The sequence below is a fragment of the Mesoplodon mirus genome (assembly GCF_964341445.2).
Source record: "Mesoplodon mirus genome assembly, chromosome: 13".
NCBI lineage: Eukaryota > Metazoa > Chordata > Mammalia > Artiodactyla > Ziphiidae > Mesoplodon > Mesoplodon mirus.
The window spans coordinates 945,358-971,112 of record NC_138989.1 but is presented as its reverse complement, the minus strand read 5'-3'; the positions used below and the strand labels follow the sequence as shown (position 1 = coordinate 971,112).

The following is a 25,755-nucleotide window of genomic DNA, read 5'->3' as shown; positions in this document are numbered from 1 at the left end:
GAGGTCAGCAAGAGGGCGGCTCTGAGAGCTTGTAAACCTGGTGACCAGGGTGGGCCCCAGGAGTGGGGCAGCGGCCAGGACAGAGGGACTCGGGCCCTGGGGCAGGAGGACCCCATCGGCCCCTCCAGAGCCTCCGGAGATGGAGGGAGACCCAGAGCGCTCCCACACGAGGAGGATCTTGGTTCACCGTAAAACTGAAGGAAGATGGGTGACACACTTTAAAGGTTTCAACTTGACCGAGTAACATGTCTACGTTCAGACTTACAGCCAACAGGTACAAGTCAGGAGAGAGCCAGACGACATCTCCCTAAGCCCTCCCTCCTGCTGCCCCCGACCTGCTCCCCTTAGCAATGAGCATGGTCCCTTTCTGGCCCACCTGCTCTGGCAAAGCCTTGGCCTTGACTGTGGTCTCCCCCGCCTCTCCCTTGACCCTCTTCCTGGATGCGCTCACCGTCCGCTGAGAAAGGGCACGGTCTCTAGGATGTGCGAGCTGGGCCCCCTCTGACCTGACCTCTTTGTCTGTTTCCTCTTGCTCACTCAATGGCCCCACGTGGCCCCAGTGCTTCCAGGAGCACGCCGGGCCTGCTCCTGCCTCAGGGCCTTTGCACGCCCTCCCCCACTTGGCACACGTCTCCCCCACGCGGCCACGTCACTGACTGCTCTTTCTCCCCTGGGCTGGGAGCCCCCGGGCAGGGCCTCTGGTTTGTCAGGTCACTGCTTCACAGCATCTAGAACGGCAGACACTCCATGGGCTTCAATCCACAACATCTAAGAAGCTTCCAATCACAGCTCCTGGTGGAATCAAAGGTGGGGCATGAGGTGCACATTAAAAGCTGTGACATGTGTCGGAGCTCTGAATAATTTTGTATGAGGGAAACATTAAAAGTCTAAACTTGAGCCTTGAGCTGAATTTGAGGATACATGTGCACGTACCACATGGGCACGTGCATGCCCACACTCACACACACCACACACACCCATGAGCCCTTGATAGGGCTGTGCCCCCGCCCCGCTTGGGGCATCTGCCTTATTTGGGGGTCTCTCCCGTCCTCGCTGAGCCACTTCTAATCCATCCAGACCAGGGTTTCCCAGTCTCAGCCCTATGGACTTTTGGGGCTGGATAATTCGGATAATTCTCTGTTGTGGCAGTCGTCCTGTGTGTGATACAGTGCTTAGCAGCATCCTTGGCCCCCACCCAGGTTGAGACAGCCCAGAATGCCTCCAGACATCTCCAAATGTGCCCCGGGGTGAAATCGCCTGGTGAGAAGCCCTGGTCCAGGATCTGGGGTCTGGCCCTGGGGGGGCTGGGATTTGGCAACCGTTCCAGCATCATGAGGCTCCCGGCACCCAGCCCGGCATGCCCAGTGACTGATTTTAGCTGGAGTGCAACCCTCCCTAGGTCCCTTCCTCCCCCTGAAAGTCGAACTCCAGTCGAGTCCTGTCCATCCTGTCTCAGGCTGTGGACGTCTGCTGTGGTCCTGCGCAGTATCTTCCTTGTCCCCCATAACATGTGTGGTTCACCCCCCACTGTCACATTCTAAGTCACTGGGTGGAATCCCAGCTCCTGATGAAGGAGGGGGATGTGACTGGGTCTGAACCAGGCAGCTCAGCAATAGGCTCAGTAACAGACACACAGTCAGAGCCATGGAGAGGTTGGCTGGGGCCTTGGGGAGATAGGATGTGAGGCTGGAGCAGCTGCATCCATCTTGCATCCAGTGGTCAGGATGAAGCCAATGAGGCCAATAGCAGAGCAGAGAGATGGTGAGATGCCAGGTCCAGATGACATCAGCTGAGCCTCAAATCCAAGTCTACACGAAGCCAGTGCTTCCTCCAGGCTTTGTAGTTGCAGGAATAATACATTCTCTCCCCGTCTCTCCCTTTCTCTCTCTTTTTCCAGCTTAAGCCAATTTGAAATGGATCTTCTGTCAGTCCTGATCCTGCACAGGTCCTGACATGTGCATGATGCAGGGACACACTTGTGAATGCCCCTCAGGAGGGGTCTGCCCAGTCAGCCACACCCCAGACCAAGCCAAGAGGAGAAGACAAGGGACCAGTGGGTCCAGTGCTCACAGAGGTTAGTCTGGCCACTGCCTTGGCCATTGCACACCCTGTCTCAGGACGTCCCCATCCAGGCGAGCTGGGGGCTTTCTCACATTGTTGGTAGAGATGACACCAGCTGCTTCATCCTAACCCTGTCCTTGTCTAGGACACAGACAGTCCCAGCTTGGGACCTCGGCTGCCTCGAGAGGAGGAGAGAGCCAACTGCCAACCTCCTCAGCTAAATTCTCGGCAAACCCCATTCTCTGAGACTTGGGTGTCCCTGCCATCCTGAGAGGCAAAGACTGAGCAAACTAAACACTGGAGGGGCTCTGAGAAGGAGCAGGAAAGCATCCTTGCCTTCCATGGTGCAAGGTGAGACACACAGACAACCCAGGACACATGACAGGATGTCTGTAGGGGGCTCTGGGAAAGAGTCCTCTGTTCTTAAAGAGGGACAAGATGTAGGAACATATTTATTCTAGCCCTTTGGAAATTTGACCTGTGAAGATGTGATGCTGAGAGCTATGGCGACCATATTGTGACCATTAGGAGATAAGCCCAATGCGCTGAGCGTGGCAGACCAGAGAGTTGGGAAGAGCCCAGGTCCCTGATGATGTCATTGAACCACCAATGAACAACCCTGCCCCCCCCCCGAGCTGTGGACTTCTCACCATCCGAGATCAGGAATCCTAGTATTGTTGCAGCCACTTCAGACTTGCTAGGTTTTTCATCTGAAAGCATTCTGAGTGACACAGAACATCCATTCTTTTTAGGGAAATCCCACTCCTCCCTCGGAATGTCATCTAGCCCTTGTACCCTCAGACGTCACCTCACGACAGTCCGAGATGGGTGCTGTGGCAGATCACGCTTTCCAAAGATGCTGCAACAACCGCCCCCAAGTCCCTGGGGACTTTGCCACCCTCCCTTTGAATGACAGTGGGCTCTGCCACCCCTCACCAACAGGATACAGGGAAGGGATTCCTCTGAGCTGAGTCACGAAGAGCAACAAGGCTTCGTGTGCTGGGACTTTGTTCCGGGGCCATGTGGCCCCAGAGAGGCAACCGGACTCTGCCCAGGCCGCCATGCTGTGAGGAAGCCCAGGCCACACAGAGGGTCCACGTGTGGGTGCTCGGGTGGACCGTCCATCTGCTGCCAGGCGTGTGCACGATGGCCCCCCCAGATGATTCCAGCCCCCACCGTTGAGCACCCCCATCACACCTTCCCAGCTGAGGTCTCAGGAAGTACTGCTCAGAGAGGCTATTCCCCCTGTGTCCCATCTGACCTCCTGCCCCTCAGTACCTTAAAACGTGGTTTAACGCAGCTGACTAAGCAGCAGTCGTAACCAGGACAGGTTCGTTCCCCAAAGCCCGGCGGCCCTGTCCTTTTCTTGGACACACGCTGTCCTGCATCGTGCTGGGTACACGCTGGACGCTTCCCGCACGGTGCTGGGTACACACTGGACGCTTCCCGCATGGTGCTGGGTACACGTTGGACGCTTCCCACAGGCTGGCCAGCTTCACGCCCGCCCCATCAGGTCAAGGCCGGAGGAGGGGCTGGGCTGTGGGCCCCAGAGAGGCTCTGGCTTGGCTTCGCATGTGCCATCTGGAGCCGGAGAAGCAGGACATCCTCAACCACCAAGCCGTTTCACGGAGGCTTTATAAACCCACGCGGTTTATAAACCCACAGAGCAGCCCGCGCGGTTACGAGCTCTCGAAGCCACTTCCGAGGCCGTGACTGGAATGCGTCGCACGCCGCGTCCCAGCTGGCCTCTGGGGAAACGGGGCCATGGCAGCGACACTGATGGAAATTGATGGGGACGCCCTCTGTGCCGCTGGAGAAATAAATGCAGGATGGAGCAGGGATGAAGTGGCGGTGGCCTCCCGGGGGGCAGCAAGCTTTGCCTCTGACAACAGGACACACATCCATCTCCTGCCAGAGGAGACGGGTCTGGGCTGAGCACAGACCCAGGAAGCTGTACCATCGGAAACCGAGAGGGATGTTTCTGGGAACGGCTGTCAGGAGGGGGTTCTTGGAAGCGCGTCACCGGGGAGTGGGGATGCCTTCCTGGCAGCAGCATCTGCCTGCTGGGTTGACATGCTCCTGCCCTCTTGGGAACATCGGTGCGAGCCTGGAATCCCAGACCAGTGCATCCCACACCAACGCCTGGCATTCCTGCCAGCCCAAGGCAGAATCCTGGTGGGCACAGAGACAGGGCAGCCCCACGGAAAACCGGCACAAGAGAGGCTGCTTGGGAAGGCGGGGAGGAGGGAACCTGAGCAACGAGAAACGCCAGAGCCTCCTGCTTTGGGGTCTTGTCTTTCCCAGCCTGAGGCCACCCATCCGTCCAGGCAGCTGGCTGCAAGACCTCCCAGAAACAATATGTACGTGCACACACCCAGATGTGCATATACTACACACGTGTTCAAGCACACGTGCACACAAGTAAAACACTATGCAAATACACATACATACAACTGCACACACACAACATAGATGTACACATGCGCATTACACATGCCCATGATGCATTCACACGCATGCACTCTCAGGGCACCTTACGCACAGCCACACTCTGTGGAGACATTAATGGCTCATATTTATTGGAGGAGCCTGTGCGCGGAGCTAAGGCTGAGTACAGATCTCAGACTCCCTCGTCCACACCCAGGCCCTCACTCACAGCTGCGGGCAACCCACACGCACCTTTGGAGAGACACTTGGGCTGAGATGCACGAGAATCACTGCACCACATGTTCAAGGAGAAATGAGCACACACGCCACCCTCAGAGCTCAGAGCAAAAGCCGGTCAGAAACAGAACACTGGACCGTGCACAGAAAGACCCCTCACACACCCCTCATAGGAGCCCGGTGGGACTGTAACATGTGGGGTCATGCGCTCATGGGCACGGTCGCCGTCTGGCTGCCTGGAGGCCTGCCGGTGCCCAGGAGAGCAAGTGGACTGCAAGCGTGGCCAGACCACACATCCCTGGGTGCAGTGCTGCAGAGGACCCCTGGGCCCACCTGGAGTATCTCTGCCTGGGCAGTGAGGTCCATCGGGGCCCAAGTGTGCGACCTTCAGGGCCTGTGACCTCCAGCCCCTCCAGAGGGCAGTCCCTGGGGTCGCTGGGCCAGAGGCCGACGACCCGTCCCATGCCAGGGTCCAGCTCAGCACAGATGTCTTCTGTTGCCCCAGCAGGGCCTTGAGGATCATCAGTGAGCCCTTAGGGTGGACAGTGGAAGGAAAGGGAGAGGCGGGACCCCGGCATTTGTTTGTCCGGCCCCCGACGGGGTCTGGGGCAGCCCCACATTGAGTGGACCCTCCACGGGGCCCTTGAGTGGGCTCCCTCTTCCCAGCAAATCCCCAGCTGAGATGGAGCCATGGGGCAGGTGGCCCCCAATTTTCCTGTCTGGCTTTGTTAGCCTCCAACCCTGCTGCAGGGGGACCAGCTGGCTCTAAGGAAGAGCCCGGCGCACAGGAGGGTGAGCGGGTGGGGGCTGTGCCCCTCGGCGAGCATCCCAGGCCGAGGAGCAGGCTCAGCTGAGGGGCCCCCGCCCTCCCCAAGCACCTCCTGCCCTGAGCTCCTAGGCCTGGTGGGAAGGGAAGGGGGTCCACCGGCTGCAGCAGGAGGAAGGACACCAGCCCGTCTCCCTGACAGCACCTTGCTTTCCATCCCGTCATCTGGGACCCTTGCCTCCACTTGCAGACCCTCAATGCCAGTGGCATCAGAGCCCCCACGTGGAGCCGGATTGGCACGTGGCATGAGGTGCCTGCTTCCAGTGCTTCGCGATCACCATCCACTAAATCCGCACTCATTACGCTTGACCGTCGAGCCATGCTCAGCAGAGACGATTCCTACGCACTAAGACTTCTCCAACACCTAATGGGGGAGCATCACTGCACGGGAATGCAGGACGGGGCCTCGGACGGGGCCGTTCATTTTTATGATGCTGTTTAATTTGGGTTTGCCAGTCTTCCTTCCATTATCCCGTGGGCCAGTCTTAATAATCAAGATCTTTGTTATGTGCTCTGTGGCATAATTAAAGCCACCGCTTAATCAGAAAAGCTATCTACCTGCAGACAAAGGGAAATCAATAATGTATCTAATGGAGAAAGGTAGAGAGAACTTTGGTTGGAGAGTGGATGGAATTGCCAGTTGAGGTGGGAACACATGCCCACACACGTGTGCCTGCACACACACGCACACGCTCCCACACCCGCGTGTGTTTCTGATGACTACACCTGCCAGATTGGATGGATGGGCTCCGGGGGCTAAAGGCTGTTCAGGAAACCAAACTCTGAAAGTTTCAAACGGGCATAGACGGAGCTTGCATGTATGTATTTATTCATTTAATCTTCTATGAATATTTCCTGAGGGCCTCCTAAGCACCAGGCACGGCCACCGGTGTGTGACAACGCGCAGCTGCTGCTGTTTGCGGAGCGGAAGTCTCCCCAGTGCCCGTGAGCGAGCCTCGCAAGCCCGCACGTCAGCCTGCTACAGCGCCAGCCTCAGCGCGGGATCGTCGTCATCTCATTTCCTGCCGCGGCCCCTTGGAAGGCCTCGGCTGGCAGTGCCGGGTCAGGGACTGGGGAGCGGGCTGTCGGGTGGGCCTGAGGCGGCCCCGGCTGGCCGGTCTCTGAGAGCCGGCTCTCAGCGCCCGGCCGCATGGACGCTTCGCCGGAGCGCGCGGGGGCTTCCTCACAACGTGGCGGCCCCTGGTCCAGGGCCCCTGCCGGGCTGGCGGGGAGCCCTAGAGCTCCACAGCCTCACCTCCGCCCTCCTCGACGGGATGACCAGCCTCAAAAGCCCCCCTGATTGCAACGGGACGGGCGCTGTCTCCACCTCTTGATGCGGGCAGGGCAAGGTTCCAGACGAGGGGTTTGCATCCACCTTTGGAAAATACGATGGGTCACACCGGGTGACGTGAGGAAGGTGAGGCTCTGGGGGGAAATCACGCCACACAACAGGGTTCAGCCAAATGCAGGCTGCCTCCTGGATTTGCAAATAAAGTTTTTTGGGGCCAGAGCCATGCCCGTTCATGTACCTATTAGCTGTGGCTGCTCTCACGCGGCCCCAAAACCTGAAACATGTACTATCTGGTTCATGAAGTAATGAGGAACATGCACTGGTCTCTCACGCCCGTTTCTCAGACACAGAGCCGCACCCTTGGAACCTCCAGGGCGATGGGCGAGGTCGGAGCGTTCATACTGAGCTCCCCAGTGCCTTGGGAGCCCCTGGCTGACGGGAGGGAGTTTTGTTCTAATGAGGCAACTCTGGGTGGGCTCCTGGTTGGGGACTGGTCACCACAAGGACCAAACCACGATTAGAAGTTGGCGCTTTCAGCCCCTCCTCCCCACCCTCTGGGGACGAGGGGCTGAAAGTGAAGCTAAAAATGGATCATGCCAACGTGATGAAGCCTCCGTAAAAGCCTCTAAAGTACGGGATTTGGAGAGTTTCTGGGGTCCCAAACACATCCAGTGCCAGGAGGGTGGGATATGCCAGCTCCTCAGGGACAGACGTTCCTGTGCTCAGGACCCTCCCAGACCTCCCGCCGTGCAGCTCTTCTGGCTCTTCCTCATGTCCTTCATCACGTCTTCATTCTACAACAGGCCAGTAAACACAAGTGTTTCCCTAAGTTCCGTGAGCAGTCCTAGCAAGTGTCTGAAGCCGAGCAGGGGTCAGAAGTGCCGGGGCAGCCTGGATCTGAGGTTGGCATCTGAGCCCTGCACCTGTGGGGTCTGATGCCGACTCCAGGCAGATAGTGTCAGAAGTGAATCCAAGTGTAGGACACCCAGCTGGTGTCAGACAATTGGTTGGTGTGGGAAAGCCCCACACATCTGATGTCACAAGTGTTGTGAGTGTGGCAGTCTTGTGAGAGTAAAGAAAAACAGTGAGGTTTTTACACGTGGCCGTTTTCAGGAAAAGTTTTCTGAGACCGCCTGCAGAACATCAGGCACAAGGATATTACATTTTACTGAGCAGCTTTTTCACCCACTGCTGCACTCCCTGGGTGCCTCAACATCCCTCGTGGGGTTCCTAGATTCTGCCCCCATCCCTCTTGAGGATGTCACCAATTTCCTTCCAGGATCCTGGCTGACCCAAGGGCCGACTTGAACACAGGCAGAGCTGAGGGCTAACAGCAGCATCCCCTAGATCAAGCCGTGCCTGAAAGCCTACCCTTCGGGGCCTGAGCCAATAAATTCCCTTTTTTTGCCTAAGCCGTTTCAAACTGGGTTTTAGGTCTTACCAGCCCAGCCCCCAGAATGGTAGACAATAAGGGGAATTCCTGTTGGAGGACTAAGCTTCAGGGAAGATCTCGTTTCCAAACGTAGAAGACTGGATGCCTGGTCATGCTCATGAGGAGACCCCAGTTCCTCGTCAGAAAGGCCCCTGGGGGACTGGAGCCCGTGTTTTAAGCGAGGCTCTCATGAGGGCTGTCACTGCTTTGAATAATCCCCGTGATGCAGTCCCCTGAGCGCAGAGGGAAGCTCTGGGCTGAGTGACAGCGGCAACAAGCTCCAGAGAGGCCCCGGACAGAGCCTGCGGGACAGGAGGGGACTGGGGGGAGGGGCATGAGGGGCGGGGCGTGGGAAGGCCCCTTTCCACTTCTGATTCATCAGCCACATCGCCCATGGGGGTAGGAGGGGTGGTCTGCACATGTGCCCGGTGCCAAAGCTTCCTCATTTCTTTTTTGGGAAGAAATGGGATATAAACAACCAGGTAAGTAACTAAATAAAATCCACATTCTCTAATTCAGGGAGGCAGAGAGCTCTGCCCTTTTAAATCAGAGTTTCTGTAAAGCAGGTTTCTATCAATTAAGGCAGATTGTAAAGGTCAGCTCTTTCAAAGTCCGCCCTGATGTCTTCTTTTGTGACGTGAGACTGACAACCGGGGTTGATCACTCTGTCAGGTTTTATTTCCGCAGGCTGAGGTTTCTTACGGGGCATCTGAATTCTCAAAGGGAAAGCCAGAACCACTCCTGCTGCTTGAGCAAATTCCAGGCCCAGCAAGACATGGGAGGCGAGTGCTCCCAGGGACAGGAGAGTGTGCAGTGACACACCACACACATCGGGTGGAGCCCTTTCAGCTTAAAAAGCAGAAAATCCAGTGCAAATTTGCTTAAGCAAAAAATTTAAAATATATATGTGTATACTAATTTACTGCAGAGTCTAGAAGACTTATTTTTAAAATTTATTTGTAATTTATTGCAAGTGGCTTCAGGGACAGCTGGATCCAGGTGCTCATAGCACTGGAACCCAGTTCCTCCCCACCTCCCATCTCTGCCATGCCCTGCAACGGGATTTTTTTCTTCGGTTTCACAAGTGCGCCCTGGGAGCTCAAGCTCTCCCCTCATGATGATAAGATAGTGCAGATCCCCAGGCTCCTAAACTTGCAGTTTTACTTTTGGGGAAAATCCTGATTTTCCCCACCATGGCCTCAGGTAATTCCAAGGCTCACGCTGGACTGGCCTAGACCATGTGATCTCCTTGAGCCAATCACTGTGGCTGGTGGACCGTGAGCTCTGACTCTGATTGGCTTAGCCCTGGTCATGTAACCCACCCTTTAGCAGGGGTGGGACGTTTTCATGGGTCCCCACAGGGAAACAGTGAACTACTGCCCAAAGAAAGAGAACTGGATTTTGAGGAGGCGAACGACGAGCGTCTGCTACATGCAGACGTACATCTGTTCTGTAAGCGCCGCTGCTCTGATGCTGGGAGATGCGGCAGGACCGTTAGGAGACCCCTGCCCTTGGCCCAGGGCTCGGTGGGGTGGGCTGGACAGTGAGAGGTCTGGTGGCCTTGACCCCTATGGGCTGGGACTGCTCTGAAAGCAGGCCCTGGGGGGATTCAGGGGGTCACAGAGAGGCTTCAGCTTCATCATAATTTGGTCATGACTGGACTCAAGCCCAATGCCCACTGGGCAAGGGGTCCAGCCATGCAGAGGCAGCGTGGAGGGGTTCTAGACGGTTCTGCAGAACCACCAAAAGAACACGATCTCTGGGAAACCGGGCAAGAAGGGGCTTTCTTCAGTTTCTTCAGGGGCTTTCTTCAGACAACAAACGCTATGAGGTGAAGGAGGAGACGCAGCAGGAGAACGCCCCCCCCACTGCCTCCGACCCAAGTCCAGGGGCTGCAAGGCCCCCGGAGTCACAGGGACGGGGTGCTGTGACCCGATGTGCCACGTGGCTCAGGAAGGTGGAGCACGGCGCCACTTCCGTACCAAGTCGGCTGAGGTGTCCCCACTGGTAGCACGTGCACAGGAAGGGGTCAAGGCAACAGGTCTGGCCGGTCCAAGCCCTGCACCTCCTGGGAGGTGACCTCTGAGCCCTTGCAACATCCTGCCTGAGAAGAGCGTCACCTTCACCTGGTGAAGGCCCCTGCCTGGGGCCTTGCCAGGTAGTCTTTGCCACAGTGGGATTCATGTGGGGTCTCAGCTTGACCTCTGCAGGGGCTGGAGACTGAGGTCAGCCAGTAAAAACCCAGACACCAAGGCTCAAGGGAAAAAAATAAAATGGCTCGAGGGAGCCCCCCGGCTGGCAGTATGTCATAGCGTGCTCACACCTCGCTGCTGGGGTAATCCGGCAGCGTCCCTGTGAGCCCCACCATGAGGGCCAGCTGGAAACTGCTGCCTGGTGTCCTTCAGCGGTAACAAACTGCATCACGTGTGTAACAGCCGTGCTGAGCCTTTTGAGTCCTTTTAGTGAGTCATCGAAATTGAGGTTGGCCTTAGGGGTCCTCCGAACCACACCAGGGCTGCCCAGGTGCTCAGAGCTAAACGCCAGCAGCTGCGCTGACCCCGCTGGTGGGCAACTTAGTTCATCCTCCAAAAGTCAGGACACAACGGGGGCTTTCAGAAATCGACTCACACTCAAACACATGCACACGCACACACGTGCACACACAACCTCAGAGCACCTGACTCATTCAGGTCTGTGTCCGGGACTGCCGTCACATCTCGGCACCACCTGCGTTATTATTTACTTTGTTTCTCCAAATTGGGCTGTTTTATACCTAAATGCATTTTTTAAATTCAACATCCCTGCAAATGGAAAGCCGTACTACTTATGCTAAATCGATGGCAACCATGAAAATAAATGTGATGAAAATAAAATAGCACCATCACGAGCCGCGCATGGTCGAGGCAGTGGGAGCCGCCTGCTCCAGGCTCTCTGGGTATAACGCGACAGAAGGGGGCTTCTCAGGAATGGAGTCACAAGAGGGCCTAACCTCCCACTACGCAGCTCAGGCCAGCCAGTTCCCACCATGCATCCCAGCTGTGCTAGAACACGGAAACTAGGCAGATGCACTGGTCCCCGCGCCCCAGGCCCCAGCACTCTCTGGTGCCACCGCACGCTCACTGCCAGCCCTGCCCCAGCGCCCTAGAAACTCGTTTCTGGGCATCTCACCTCACTCCTCGCACAGCAAGCCCTCAAGCTTGGAGGAACAGGAAGTCTGTGAGAACCGCTTCCTGGCCCTCCCTGGGCTGGGGTAGCCCCGAGGCCCTGTGTCCCCAGTGGAGCTGATCCGCTGCCGACCACCTGTACCCGCAACGATGATGCACCTTCTCATGTTCTGGGCCCTTCCCTGTCAGCCTTCCCACCCCCTCCCAGGGCTTCTGGGGCCACTTCCCAAACCAGAGTCCTATCTCAGAAGCCACAGCTGGAAGAGGGGCAAACCAAGACAGGAGCTAAAAGGAGACACTCCCCCGCACCCCCCATCCACCTTTCCTTGAAGGCTGCTCCGCGGACTTAGGACTCAGAGTGGCAACTCTGACCACATGGCTGCCCGGCCCAGCCCAGCCCTGAACTGCAGCCCCTGCCAGGAAGAAGGTGCTGCTGAAAGTGCTTTCCTGTTCAAGGCTGCCAGCTGCAGGCTGAGTTCCTGTGGCCAGGGCCACAGAAAGGAGCCTGGCTTCATGTCCAGGGTGCAGGCGCCCTGCTTGGCTGAAGTTATTAAAGCAATGAGGTCCACTCAACACGGAGTTTTGTTCCAGTCTCGCCTCTGCTTTACTACAAGATGCAGTGATCTGAGACCAGGAGTCCTGAGTGACCAGAAGGCAAGGCACAGCCATTGAGGGGTCTGACTTTTCTGACTAATCAACCGCTATGGCTTTGGGAGTAGGGGGGACAGGGGTTTACAGGCAAGTGACAGAAACGGAATGCCTTTTAGACACGGGCGATGCTCATTTCAAGCAGGACCTCCACCCACCATCGCGGCTCCTGCACCAAAAGCGGGAGGACAAACGCATTTGGCAGAGACTATGCTTCAAGCTGTGTCACTTGTCACTTGTGTCATTTGTATAAGTGGCGGCACCTGGAGCATCGGAGATGGCGCTGCCCAGCTTCCTGGGCAGCACCGTCCCTGAGCAGCCTCAGTACTGTACTGGGCACCTGCAGAGGATGCCCATGGCCAAGAGAAGAGAAACCAGAGAAGAGAAGATGGATGGGGAGGGCCCCACCTGCCAGGGCCCCCCTCCCTCCACTCTGCCTGTCCAGCAGCTCCTGTGAACATCTGGGGGCCAGGAGCCCAGGCCTGCGGGGGGCTGCCTGGAGGGGTCTGTGGGAGGGGCCGCGTACTCACTTTTTGGGCCTGTAGTCGGGGATGGTCCTGTCCAGGGAGATGCGGTCGCTGAGCTGTGCGTTGTACCCATATTCCTCGAACTTGCCCTCTGTCTCCTGGCTGTTGTCACGCAGTGTGGCCGCCATGCCGCCCTGGCCCAGGCCGCCCGGCCCCTCCACCAGACCGATGGGCTTGGCGAGCCCTGGCGGAAAGGAGAAAAGAGGGGGTCAGGCACGTCCCAGGACCGACCGTGTCCTTCCCCCACGCTTCTCCCAGCCTCACCCTAAAGGGCCCTTTCTTTCAGGTGCCAACTCAGCAAATTCCTTACATACAGCAGGATTCTAGCTCTAGGACATTGCAGGAAAGGCAAAGCTATGGAGACAGTAAAGAGATCAGTGGTTGCCGGGGTTTGTGGGGAGGGATGAATAGTCAGAGCGCAGAGGACCTTTAGGGCAGTGAAACTACTCTCTCATTCTGTAATGGTGGGTACATGTCCATGTACATTTGTCCAAACCCAGAGCAAGTACGGCACCAAGAGTGAACCCTCATGTAAACTGCAGACTTTCAGTGATTATGATGCGTCAGTGCAGGTTCATTAATTGTAACAAATGCACCACATTAATGCAAGGTGTTAATAACAGGAGAAACTGGGCGGGGGGGCGGGGCTGTGTGGGAACTCTCTGTACTCGCCACTCAATGTTTCTATAAACCCAAAACTGTTCTAAGAAGCAAAAGCTATTTTTAAAAATATTTATTTATTTATTTTGGCTGCCCCGGTCTTCACTGCCACGGGGTCTTTAGCTGTGGCATGCGGGCTCTTAGTTGCGGCATGTGGGCTCTTAGTTGCAGCATGCATGCGGGATCTAGTTCCCTGACCAGGGATTGAACCCGGGCCCCCTGCATTGGGAGCAAGGAGTCTTAGCCACTGGACCACCAGGGAAGTCCCATGGGTCTTTTTAAAATATAAAATAAAAATAAATTAACTTAAAAAATGCAAAGCAGCTGCCCCACTTGGTCACCAATCCTTGATATTGCTGGTCTTTATAATTTAATCTAATTGTACATCCACACAATGGAAGGCTACTTTGGGATAAAAACAAAGGAACTAACCAAATATGCAACAATCTGGATGAGTCTCAAAAGCATTATGTTGAGCAAGAAGCCTCCAAAGACACAGAGGAAAACATACGTACGACTCTATTTACAAAGTTGTGAGAACAGGAAGCTACTCTATGGTGACAGCAGGGACCACCGGGGTGGAAGGTGGCATTGGCTGAAAAGGAGCCCTCCCGGGATGACCAGGGTGTGTGTGCATGTGTGGGTGCCTGAGAAGGCCAGGCTAAGGGAGTGTTTTCTGGAATGTTCCATTTGGTCACTTGTGCCAGGAGAGGAGACATCATCCCCCTGATGCCAGGGACCAGAGCAGTGCCAATCAAGCAAGGACAACACCCCTTGCTCTCTCTGGGATGGATGATTCTGGGGCATCTTGGTTTTGGGAGTGAGGTCCAGGGAGCAGAAGTTTAAGCCAGAAGGAGCTGGGATGAATTCCCATCCCGGAGATGCATTTATTAGCTTCCACAGAGAAGTCTCTGGTCTTAGCTCAGGCCACTAGAAGTATAAACTCGGGGAAATATCTAACATTGATGTCACACGCTGCCCAACACTGGGTACCAGGATCTTCTTTTGTGACACCCACTCCCTCCTTAGGTTTTTAAATTAAACAAGGAGGCCACTTGTCTGAGGGGGTCTAATACATGACCTCTATGCAAACAAACCCAAACCTAAGCCTGTGAATGCCTCAAGGTTACGAAACGGAAACCCAACCACACACAGTCAATCACACACAGCGAATCACAGACACCCACACACAGCCAATCACAGACACCCACACACAGCCAATCACACACAGCTAATCACACACAGCTAATCTCAGCCAATCACAGCCAACCACAGACAACCACACACAGCCAACCTCAGCCAATCACACACAGCCAATCACAGCCAACCACTCACAGCTGGGCTTTAAGCCATACCAGTTAACGATCACTTTTGCTTTGCTTCAGCGCTTAATCTATACTTTCTCCAGCTGCTATGGGTGGGGCGCTCCTAACCACTTCTAGTTCTAGGTTGCCCCATTCCAATCAATTTTTGTCCATATATAATCCTTTTTGTTTGTTTTTTGGCTGGCAGCGCGCATGCGGGATCCCAATCAGGGACCAAACCCACGCCCGCCTGCAGTGGAAGCCCGGAGCCCTAACCCCTGGACCACCAGGAAGTTCCCATGTCCAATATAATCTTAAGATTTGCAATATGCCTCAGTTTGTCTTTTAGCGGTTCCCAGCGAGGGCAGGGGTGGGGAGCCGACCTCCATCCATCCTCCACACAGCTGGGGGCTCCTCTGATCACCAGAGCCAAGGCCGCAGGCTCCAGGGACCGCCCCCCGCCCCCAGTTCCCAGACCAGGGATCAAACCCGTGCCCCTGCATTGGGAGTGCAGAGTCTTAACCACTGGACGCCCAGGGAAGTCCTGGGAATACTCCATTGTAAATGACAAATGTAGCGTTGGTATCTATGTAGGACTGAAGGATATTCACTGGATGTAAAGCTGAAAAATCACGACACAAATCACTTCCACTTATCTTAATACTGCAAAATATATATATAGGGCTTCCCTGGTGGCGCAGTGGTTGAGAATCTGCCTGCTAATGCAGGGGACACGGGTTCAAGCCCTGGTCTGGGAGGATCCCACATGCCACGGAGTAACTAGGCCCGTGAGCCACAACTACTGAGCCTGCGCGTCTGGAGCCTGTGCTCCGCAACAAGAGAGGCCGCGATAGTGAGAGGCCCGCGCACCGCGATGAAGAGTGGCCCCCGCTCGCCACAACTAGAGAAAGCCCTCGCACAGAAACGAAGACCCAACACAGCAAAAATAAATTAATTAATTAATAAACTCCTACCCCCAACACCTTAAAAAATATATATATATATAATCATGCTGTGTTTAAACGTCTGTACTGTACTTGCAGTTTCTTTGAAAGGTCTGTAAATAGACGTCTCCCACAGGCAAATGTACTTCCAAACCTGAAGAGAGAGTCTCACTGCTCATGGCAGCCCAGCCTCAGAGTGAGTTCAGGTGGCCAGAAGGCAGGGGTTGCCCAGAGTGGGACCGCCTGCAGCAGCCAGGCCCTGGCAGTGTGGCTGAGGCCATCACACCAGTTTCTGCTTACAGAAGTAAAATATGCATATGTTGAAAAATTCAAACCATCCAAAAAGCTATAAAATGAAGAGCTAACGTCTCCTGTGCTCTCTCCCTCTCTCCAAAGGGAATGATTTTTTCTGGTTTGAGGCCTTCTCATTTTGTCCACTGTGGACACACATAGTCATTTTATGGGTCTAGTTTTTGTCAGCCAGAGACTATTTCCCTTGACTTCCTGGCATGAAAGCTGAGGATTTAGTCCATTTCTCCTGCCGCCTACATCCCGCTCCTGCCTCCCTTGATTTTTCTTAGCTATGTTATTATTTTTAGTTGTTCTGGTGGTTACTTTTGTGACCTTAAAAGGAACACTTAAGGCTCTATTTCTGGAAGTATCAACGTTAGCTGCTGTCTATCAACTCCTTACCAGGTTACAGGAGAAATTAACATACTCCTGGGTTGCTGTTCAATGGGTATAAAGTTTCAGTTATATATATTTGTTTCAGGGGTATACACACACACACACACACACACACACATATACCTCTGAATAAACTTAGAGGTCTGCTGTACAACACTGTGCCTAGTTAACAATACTGTATTGTGCACTTAAAAATGTGTTAAGAGGGCTTCCCTGGTGGCACAGTGGTTGAGAGTCCGCCTGCCGATGCAGGGGACACAGGTTCATGCCCCGGTCCGGGAAGATCCCACATGCCACGGAGCGGCTGGGCCCGTGAGCCATGGCCGCTGAGCCTGCGCATCCGGAGCCTGTGCTCCGCAACGGGAGAGGCCACAACAGTGAGAGGCCCGCATACCAGAAAAAAAAAAAAAAAAGTGTTAAGAGGGCAGATCTCATGTTGTGTTCTTACCACAATAAAAATAAATAAATAAATAAAATGAAAGAAAAGACATTAACATACTTCCTTTGCGTCTCCTGCTTAGCTGGGCCATCCCTTTTATGGTGTCAAAGATCATTTGTAACATCTACATTTTGCTCTGTAACTGCAATTGGGCTTTCCACAGATTTGTCCATGGGTTGATTCCAAAACGAGAGAGGAGTCCACATTTGCCACACTGTGATTATGTAAATATTATTTACTGTGGAGACAAGCAATGAGGGACCATGAGGACTCAAGTGGAATTCTACCACTAACTGAACCCGTGCACTTAGTGAAGAATTTCCAAATGTCAAGGCAGTATTGATTGCTTTTGTGATACTCTGTTAATTTCCCCGAAGTATGCATATTTTGGTTTGCTTTAGGTTTGCATCTTGACTTTCTGTACAGCTTTTTAAGATGAACGTATAAGAATAACAGTAACATTCAGCTAGCATGTGTCCTTTAGATACCAGCACATTCATTCCCCACAACACCCCTGTGAGGTAGGGCTATAATTCACCCCATTTTGCAGATGAGTTAACTGAGGCACAGAGAGGTCCAGTGACCTGCTCAAGGTCACATAGTTTGCAAGCGCCAGAACCTGCATCTGTACGCAGGCAACGTGGCACCAAGGGAAGGCGCTTCACTCCTGTGTGCTGCTGACTCTCCCAGGAGCTTCCGAATCACCTGCCTCGTGAGACAGGGTCCAGTTTCCTCTTGCAGACACTCCTCATGGCAGAGCTGGGACTAGAGTGAGGGGCCTGGGGTGCAAGATTCAAGGAGGTGCCCGCCTTCAGGGTCCCCGTCTCTCAAAGTCCTCCACGACTTTGCTCCTTGAATCAGCCATTTGCCAGGTGCCCATGTCCGCAAATGACCACAAAAGCACTGCTGCGGACGCGCTGGTGGGACCAGCTGGACACTGGCCATCGTTGGAACCAAAGCCCCGGGAGCCTTGTCCATGCTCTTCATTGCTGATCTCCCAGCAGCCACAGAGCCCGGAGGGACGTGAGCTGGGAGAGTGGATGGAGAATGAATGACTGAGCCCGACGGACAGAGAGGGTGGGCAGGGAGCCAGCACGCCAACCCCAAGGGGCTGTACCCCTGAGACACTCTCCTGCTGGGCCCTGGAGTCGGGGGCTCCGCGGAGGAACAGCTGCCCTTAGATGGCTGTTCTCAAACGTGGGCAGCGACCCCTGGAGGACACAGACTGCAGGGGTCCGCCCGGAGCATCTGATTCCGCAGGTCCGGGGTGGGCCGGAGAACTGGCATCTCTGAGAAGCCCCCAGGGCATGCTGATGCTGCCGGCTGGGGACGCCACTCGGAGGGCCTCTGTCGTGGAACAGGCGCTCACCGCTTTTCACCCCGCCACGGGTACAAGACGCACTGCAGACGAGAACATGGTGCACACCCTGCCTTTGGGCTCCAGTGGGGCTGGCAGCAAGGGGAGGATCCTGGGTCGTCACCTTCTGGGCCTCACCCTGGGCCCTCTTGGCCCTGCGGTGATGGCTGACCCAGAGGAGGCTGCAGCGGCTCTCAGAGGCTGGCCCCCCAGAGCACCCTTGCGGGGAGGCAAGGGGTCAGAGCTGCCCGCCGCGGGTCTCCGATGGTCCCCCTCGTAGTCTCCGGAGCAGTAAAGATCTGTAACCGCTCGCCTGATTGAGAACCCCCGGATCTCGTTTCGCTTTTAAGGAAAGTCGCGCACATCGGTGCTTCCCCGCGGGGTTCCCGGAGCTCTCATCCCCCCCCCTCTTTTCTCGTATCCCAGCGTTGACTCACATCTCTTCTCCCAGAGAATTCCTTCTAAAGAGGCGGGATTGATTGGTACCCCCGGGAAATGAGGGAAAACGGAGAGAGAAGAAAATTGTCAAGATCAAAGATGGCTCGGCCGTTGCTGCAGGGTCTGAGGCCCACTGAACCGATGGCCAGGCAGGGCCTGCCGAGGCCTGCTGGAGCCACGCCCGCAACTGGACTTTTGTCCTCACATCTCTCAGCTCCTGGCTTCACCAAGCAGCCCGCAGGGGGTGGGGCCGGGGGTGGGGCCGTGGGCGGGGCCGGGGCCAGGGGCGCCGGGGGGTGGGGCCGGGGTGGGGCGGGGGCGGGGCTGGGGCCGGAGGGGTGGGGGTGGGGGTGTGGGGAGGCAGCAAAGTGCCCTGGTTCCCGCCCTGCCTCTGGGGGCTCCTGCTCCAATTAGCCAGCCTCGGTGCGAGGGCCCCTGAAAGAGCAAGAAACCAGATTCTCCAGACGGTTCTGGGTTGAACTGTGGCCCCCAGAGATACGCCCAAGTCCTGATGCTTGGGACCCGTGGGTGCAAACGTATTTGGATATAGGCCTTTACAGATGTAGTCAGTTACAATGAGGGCATCCTGAATTGGGGTGGGTTCTAACCCAATGACTTGAGCCCCTTAAAAGAAGGAATTCTGGACACAGACACACACAGAGAAGATGGCCATGAGACCACAGAGGCGGAGTTGGGAGTGATGTGCAGGACACCTGGGGCCACCAGGAGCTGGAAGAGGCAGGAAGGACCCTCCCCTGGAGCCTCCAGAGGGAGCGCGGCCCTGCACACGCGTTGGCTGCAGGTTTCTGGCCTCCAGAACCGTGAGGGAACGAATGACTCTTGTTTCAGGCATCCGCGTGTGGCGCTTTGTTAGGGTGGCCCCAGGAAACGAACACACAGAGCCACCACTCACGCCGCCCGCTGGGACGTGACCTGCAGCCAGTGGATCCTGAGCACTGCACGTGCCAAGGTGGAGCATCCCTCACATCCGATGGACGCTCAGGCCATCGTCAGGCTGGCCTGCGCGGATGTGGGTGCAGATTCCAGAGGCGCCCGGCTTCCTTAACAGGAGCAGGGGGTTGTCTTTCCTGTCTGGAACCCTCCACTGCCTCCTCCAGCGGAGGGTGCCGCAAATTGTCATTTCATCCTTGAATAGACGTGATTTTGAGAACAATGGGAAATTTGCATTCACTAGCTCGGAAACTTCTGTTGGACAGCTTTTCTGACAAAAGAAACAAAAGCCAGCATCCTCAACGCAGTTCTGGGACTGGAGGTCAGAGCTGACGTTTGCTGCACTGGCCCGCCCGTGCCAGGCACTGCCCACACCTGCTTCCTTTACTCCCTACGGACCCTTCTATGCCAGGTGCCTTCATCCCCCCACTTCACAGAGGAGACCACCAAGGCTCGCCATGGCCACAGAGCCAGGAGGTGGCGAGCCCAGCCTCTTAGCCACGTGCTGTAAACTTCAAAGCATCTCATAGAAGCTTCTTAGAGGGGACTCATAGAGGTCACTAGCTTTTCACTTTGACATCAAGGACATTTTAATTACAATTACTTGTCACTATGACTACCATCTCATGAAAGGAAGGTCCTGCACTACACCCACCCTGGGCAGGAAGGATGCACCTCATGACAATATTTTAGTGAAATACATCTGGCCTTCATTTTGCCCAGGCAGGTGGAGGGCGCTGGGGTATCAGGCCCACACTACAGATGAGCCACAGGAGGCTCTCCCAGCACCTGCGGGTCCACGGGGCTCCTGGTTGCACACTTCCCCTCCAGGCAGGTAAGGGGCTCCCTCTGTGGGTAGGGGGGGAATGCCAGTCAAGGCTAGAGGCAGGGATGGTGCTGGGAACACCCACAGTCAGCATGGCATGAGGACCGACCAGGTGACGGTGGATAACAGGTGCAGCCATGTCACAGCACCCAGACTGAATACGAGCCCTGGTCAGGAGATCTATGGAACCTCTCTGCACACCCACAGGGGCCTCACATCTCTCTCAAAAGATGAGCTGCCAACTGGCATTCAGGAAGCTTCTCCAGCTCAGTGGGAGTCGGATGACGCAGCCTTCCCCGGCGCCCACTGGCTCCCCGCTTCTGCATTGCCTTTGGGGAGGGGCCGGGGGGGCACCAAGGGGAAATTCTGCATCCTGCTTTTGCTGACACTTCAAGTTATTGTGAGTGTCTCCTACGCTGTTTTATGTGACTCGATAATAATTATAATTAATAATCACCTTTTAAACGACCACGATATTTAAACATTTACTTAACAGTTCCTATGCGCTTATACATTTACTTATTTATTTATTTATTTTATGCATTTAGGTTTGTTTCCTTATTTCAGATACTGAACTACTGGGTCGAGGATGAAATACTTTTGTGGATCTTGGTGCCAAATTACTTTCCAGAAAGTTTAGACTTGTTTTATATTGTTGCCAGCAATATATGTTCTTACTTTTATCATTAGAAAGTGCATTTCTTCTTATTGAAAAGATCATAAATACTTATTGCAGAAAATTCTGAAGCCACACACACACACACACACACACACACGCCCACAGGACTACCCAGGGTCCCACTCCACAGGGAAAAGCAGTATCAGTATTTCAGTGCTCTATATTATTTTTATAAGATTGTATATAATAGTTTCAACTAAGTTTAATAAACACACATGATGTATATACAAGTCTGCATTCTGGTCTTATCACTACATCCTAAGCATTTTCTTATGTCACAAAAATTCTGCGTAAGCATAACTTTTTATGACTGCAAACATAAAATCTCATCTTGTGGCTGTACCATTTATTCCTTCAACCATTCATCAAAAATATATGAAGCATCTCAAATGCCAAGAGCCGTGCCAGGTGCTGTGCGTAGGTACCCGGGGGAAAGGCACAATGCCTGCCCTCAAGGGGCTCACTGTCCGGGCAGGAGACAGTCACACAAACAGGCAATCGTGGGCCAGTGTGCTGAGGTCCGCCACGCTCATGGGAAGACACACGGCAGCTGGCCCCGCAGCTTGGGGTTGGGGGTCAGATACGGCCTCCTGGAGCCTCCAGGGAGCTTCTTGAGCTGCAGGAAATGGGCCCACAGAAGGGGCAGGAACACTAACCATCGGGTGGGGGGGCTCGGAGGGGCCTGTGCTGTCTGATGGTCTGGCGGCAGTGTCCAGGTGGGAGAGGATGAGGGCTCCCTGCGGGCAAGACGGCCTGTGGACACGGATGACCCAGTACCTTCCCTCCCTCTCTCTCCCCGCGACCTCAGCAGACCCTCTCTAGTTCTTTCAGGAACCAGCCCTCTCCATGGCTGTCACCCATGTGGCCTGTCTTCTCCACCACAGGGTTCCAATGAGACACTTCATCCCCTGGACACTGGCCAACGGTGGGCACGTGCCCCTGGAAGATGAATAACCAGGAGACACAGCCCCCTCCTCTGATATCTTGAGCACCAAGAATAAGGGGTTTGAGGGCCATCTTGGTCTACACAGAGGGAGGCTGCCCGTTCAGGTGTGCTCCATCCCAGCCCGGGTGGGGGGCCCACTCAGGTGCACTCCAGCCCAGCCTAGCCCAGGTAAACAGGAGCTGAGCTGGCCAAGGCAGAATAGAGCCTGAGGCCCCAGCACAGAGGCCTGGTGGGTGGGTGGCTCTCCCAGGGGCCCAGATAGCTGGGATCCCAGGCGGAGGGGGCAGAGGTGGGTCCCGAGCTGCAGGAAGCAAGTCGTCAAGGTCGGGTGGAAAGCAAGGCTCCAAGGGGCAGGCACAACTCAAGGCCCTTTCCAAATCCGAAGACCCAGCGTGCTCCTACTGATGGAGTGCCCGTCGGGGTGCCCACTGCTTCCAGAACATTCTCTGCTCTGCTGCTCTTGCCCAGAGCCCGAGGGGACACCTCTGGTGAAACCCATTTGGATTCAGAGGCAACAATTTGACTTTCCAGAGGTAAAGTGTCTTCCGTTTGAGGGCCTGGGTGAACCGTCTCAAATTCATCATCTCTGCGGTAACTGGCAGGGATCGTGCACTTATGTGAAAGGCCGCCGATCGCCCACAGCAATTCTACTTTTATGGAATAATCATTTGAAGTTCCTTTCCCACGACCTGAGGGAGCACACTTTTCTAATTACAAGAGATAATTTAGAAGACGCAGTGGCGAGGAGATGGCTCTATCCAAGCGCGGGTGGGAGACCCTATTCACACGGGGGTCAGGGGACTGACTCTGGGTCGGAAGGCAGGACAGCAGGAAGGTGCAACTGAGGAGACGACTCAGGAGCTGAGGGGAGGAGTTTGGAGCCCGTTTCCCAGACGCTTTCTCTTGTTGTGCCCCGAGAAAAGTGACAATGGCATTTCATGATAAATAGGAAATATCGTTCGGCATGTGTCATAGGGCAATAGGGAGGGGTGGGGACTGCGGCGAGTGGGTGCACACATCCCACCTGCAGGGACGACTGCTCCAGACCTAACAGGTCCAAAGACACCAGATCTTCTAGACTTTTGAGAGAAAGCAGCAGTACAGATTCATCTCTCTAACTATCAGCAACTCATTCATATTTTGGAAAAAATCGCATAAGTTAACTAACAAATAGGGTCTCTATCTGTTAGTTAGCCAGGACCGGTGTGGTGGGCTAAGTAATGGCTCCCAAAGATACCAGGTTCTAATCCCCAGAACCTGTGGACACATTGCCTTAAATGGTAAACGGGACTTTGCAGGTGGAATTAAGTTAAGACCCCTGAGATGGGGAGAGACGGGTTACCCAGGAGGGCCCTAAACGCCATCACAAGTGTCCCGGAATGGAGAGGGTTGGGGGAGATTTGACAGAGACAGAGAGGGAGCCACGTGACGTGGAGGCTCAGCGGGCGGCGAAGGCAGGAAGGAGCCCCTCCCCCGGAGCCTTCAGAGAGCGTGGCTCTTCCCACAGCCCGACTGTAGCCCAGGGAAACCCATTCTGGGCTCCTGACCTCCAGAACTGTGAGAGAACAAATCTGCGTGGCGTTAAGTCCCCAGCACATGAGTTGTCACAGCAGCTCCAGGAAATGAACTCGACAGACAAAGCTGCTGTAACAGCAGGGGAAGCTGATGTCCTGGGTGATTCCTCCCTCGCTCCTCTGCCCTGGGGCCCTGACGTCCCCAGGATGTGGCAGGGGACCAGGCAGAGCGCTCGCTGGAGACCTGCCCGCCAAGGTGGGGAGGCGCCCAGAGCTGGGGTCTTGGGCTGGTCCGCTCTCACCAGCCCTTGCCAGTAACCCTGGGCTGGGCAGTCGAAGCCATTTTATCTGCCGTCAGCACATGTGAGCCGTGGTGCCCCAGGGGTGGCGGGAGCACAGATTGTCAGACCCAGAGGTTTGGGGGGTGGAGGGGCAAAGGCATCTGCTGAGGAGCCACATGAGCTGGTGGAGGCAGGGCCAGGCCTGGAGTCCAGGTGCTCTGGAGATGAGCCCTGGCCCGGGGATTCTCCAGCTGCTGGGCACCTCAGAACCTCAGGGCAGCCGGCTAGAGTGCAGGTGCCTGGGTTCTGAGGTGCCCGGCAGCTGGACACACCTCAGGACCCTCGGGCGCTGACCCTCAGCTAATGCAGACAGTTCAGACCCCACAGAGGAGCAGCCAACAGGAGGAACCAGCGGGGCTGGAGTGGGGATGAAGTCCCAGGGGTGCCACTGTGGGGTCATGGTGTTTTCCCCACGTGGTGCTCTTGGAAATCAGCCCAAGCAGGTTTCACGTGGAAGCCTGACTCCAGCTTTTTGGAAGGATCCGGCATGCTGGCCGCATGGGCCTGCTTCTCCACAGGGCAGCGATGGGCTGCAGCCGAGAGCTCCACCCCTGACCCAGGCAGGGCCTCTGCTCTCTCGCCCTCCCTGCAGGTTTTGCATGGTGCCCTGGAGGTTGAGAGGGTGTGCCCCTGGTTTAGATGGGTGGAGAGGGGTGCTGGGTTGAATGGTGGCCCCAAAGGCGCTGTCCAGCAGGAACCTGTGAAAGTAGCGTTATTTGGAAAAAGGGTCTTTGCAGATGTAACTAAGGTAAGGACTTCGGATGAGATCATCTGGATGAGGGTGGGTCTTAAATGCAACGACCTGCGTCCTTACAATTTAGAGAGACACAGAAGGAGAAGCCACATGATGAGGGAGAGAGAGACTGGAATTAGGCGTCTACAAGCCAAGGACTGCCGAGGATTGCTGGGGGCACGAGAAGCTGGGGAGAGGCCTGGAACAGACGTCCTCAGAGCCTCCAGGAGGGATCAGCCTGCCAACACTTTCATTTCACACTTCCGGCCTCCAGGACTGTGAAAGAAGAAATTCCTGTTGTTTAAAGCTACCCCGTTTGTGGTCATTTGTTATAGCAGCCCCAGGAAGCTCCTAGGAGAGGGAAGGAGGTGGGGGGGTGGAGAGGGAGGGGTGGGTAGGAGGAGGAAAAGGGCCAGCTGCAGACCCTGTGGTTGCTTGGCCAGCATCTATTCTCTCCATCCTTTTTATTAGTAGAACCTCAATTTGTTTTGGAGAGAAATGCATTCAGCTAAAAGGCTCACCTCCCTGGGCTGACCTTGCAGCTAGGAGTGGCATGTGACCAAGATCTGGTCAATAAAATTTAAATGGAATTTGCTGGGTGGAATTTGCTGGGTGGAATTTCTGGGAAACGTGTCTAAAAGGGGCAGAGACTCAGCTGGTATATGTGGGGTTTGTTTTTGTTTTTTGCCTTTTATCTACAGCCCTTCCCCCTTTCTCCTACCTGGAACTAGGAACTCAATGTCTGGGGCTGGAGCAGCCATCGTGTGACCATGAGGTGGAACGCCACACAAGAGGAAGGGGGGAGTTGCGATTCGAATGGGGTTGGGCTCTTGAGGACATCTAGCAGCCTCGGGATTTCATGTTCACAAGAAAAACAAAGCACAGTGCAGTTAGGTAATGTCAGTTGGGGTTTTGTCAGGACTCTGAATTCTTCACCCAGAGAGGCAAGGGGGTTCAAGTTAGGAATAAGAGGACACTGCAACAAGAAAGGCCAAGCCGCCTTCCCCAGCCAGTGGCCTCCCCCCCAAGGAGGACTTGGCCGCCCATCCTGAGCCGAGAGCCTTCCAGGGACGTGGATGGAGCCGCCAGCTCCCGAGGACCACCCCCCTGAGCATCCTCTCCCCCAGAAGAGTCATTTCACACTTGGCCAACCCACTCTTTCCAGCACAGAAACCTGCGCTATGTGGGCGGCTGCGATTTTTCAACTTGGAAGGAAGCGTGGCTTTCAAGCTTCCAGCTTCTCTTTGAATCACTGATTTCCATCTGTCATAGCAACTTAAGCCAATATTCTGAGAGAGGAAACAGCCCCAATGGAGAGGCTGC

General features: G+C 55.2%; 1 protein-coding gene across 1 annotated transcript in view; it reads right to left on the bottom strand.

Moving 5' to 3' along the window:
- The window catches only part of GALNT9 (polypeptide N-acetylgalactosaminyltransferase 9), a gene marked incomplete at its 5' end in the record, with an annotated part of 94,215 nt that overhangs the window by 56,344 nt on the left and 12,116 nt on the right, over positions 1-25,755 (bottom strand). The window contains one exon of the mRNA XM_082640619.1: positions 12,617-12,797. Coding sequence (XP_082496745.1) covers positions 12,617-12,797 — 181 coding nt within the window. The remainder of the gene's footprint in view (positions 1-12,616; positions 12,798-25,755) is intronic.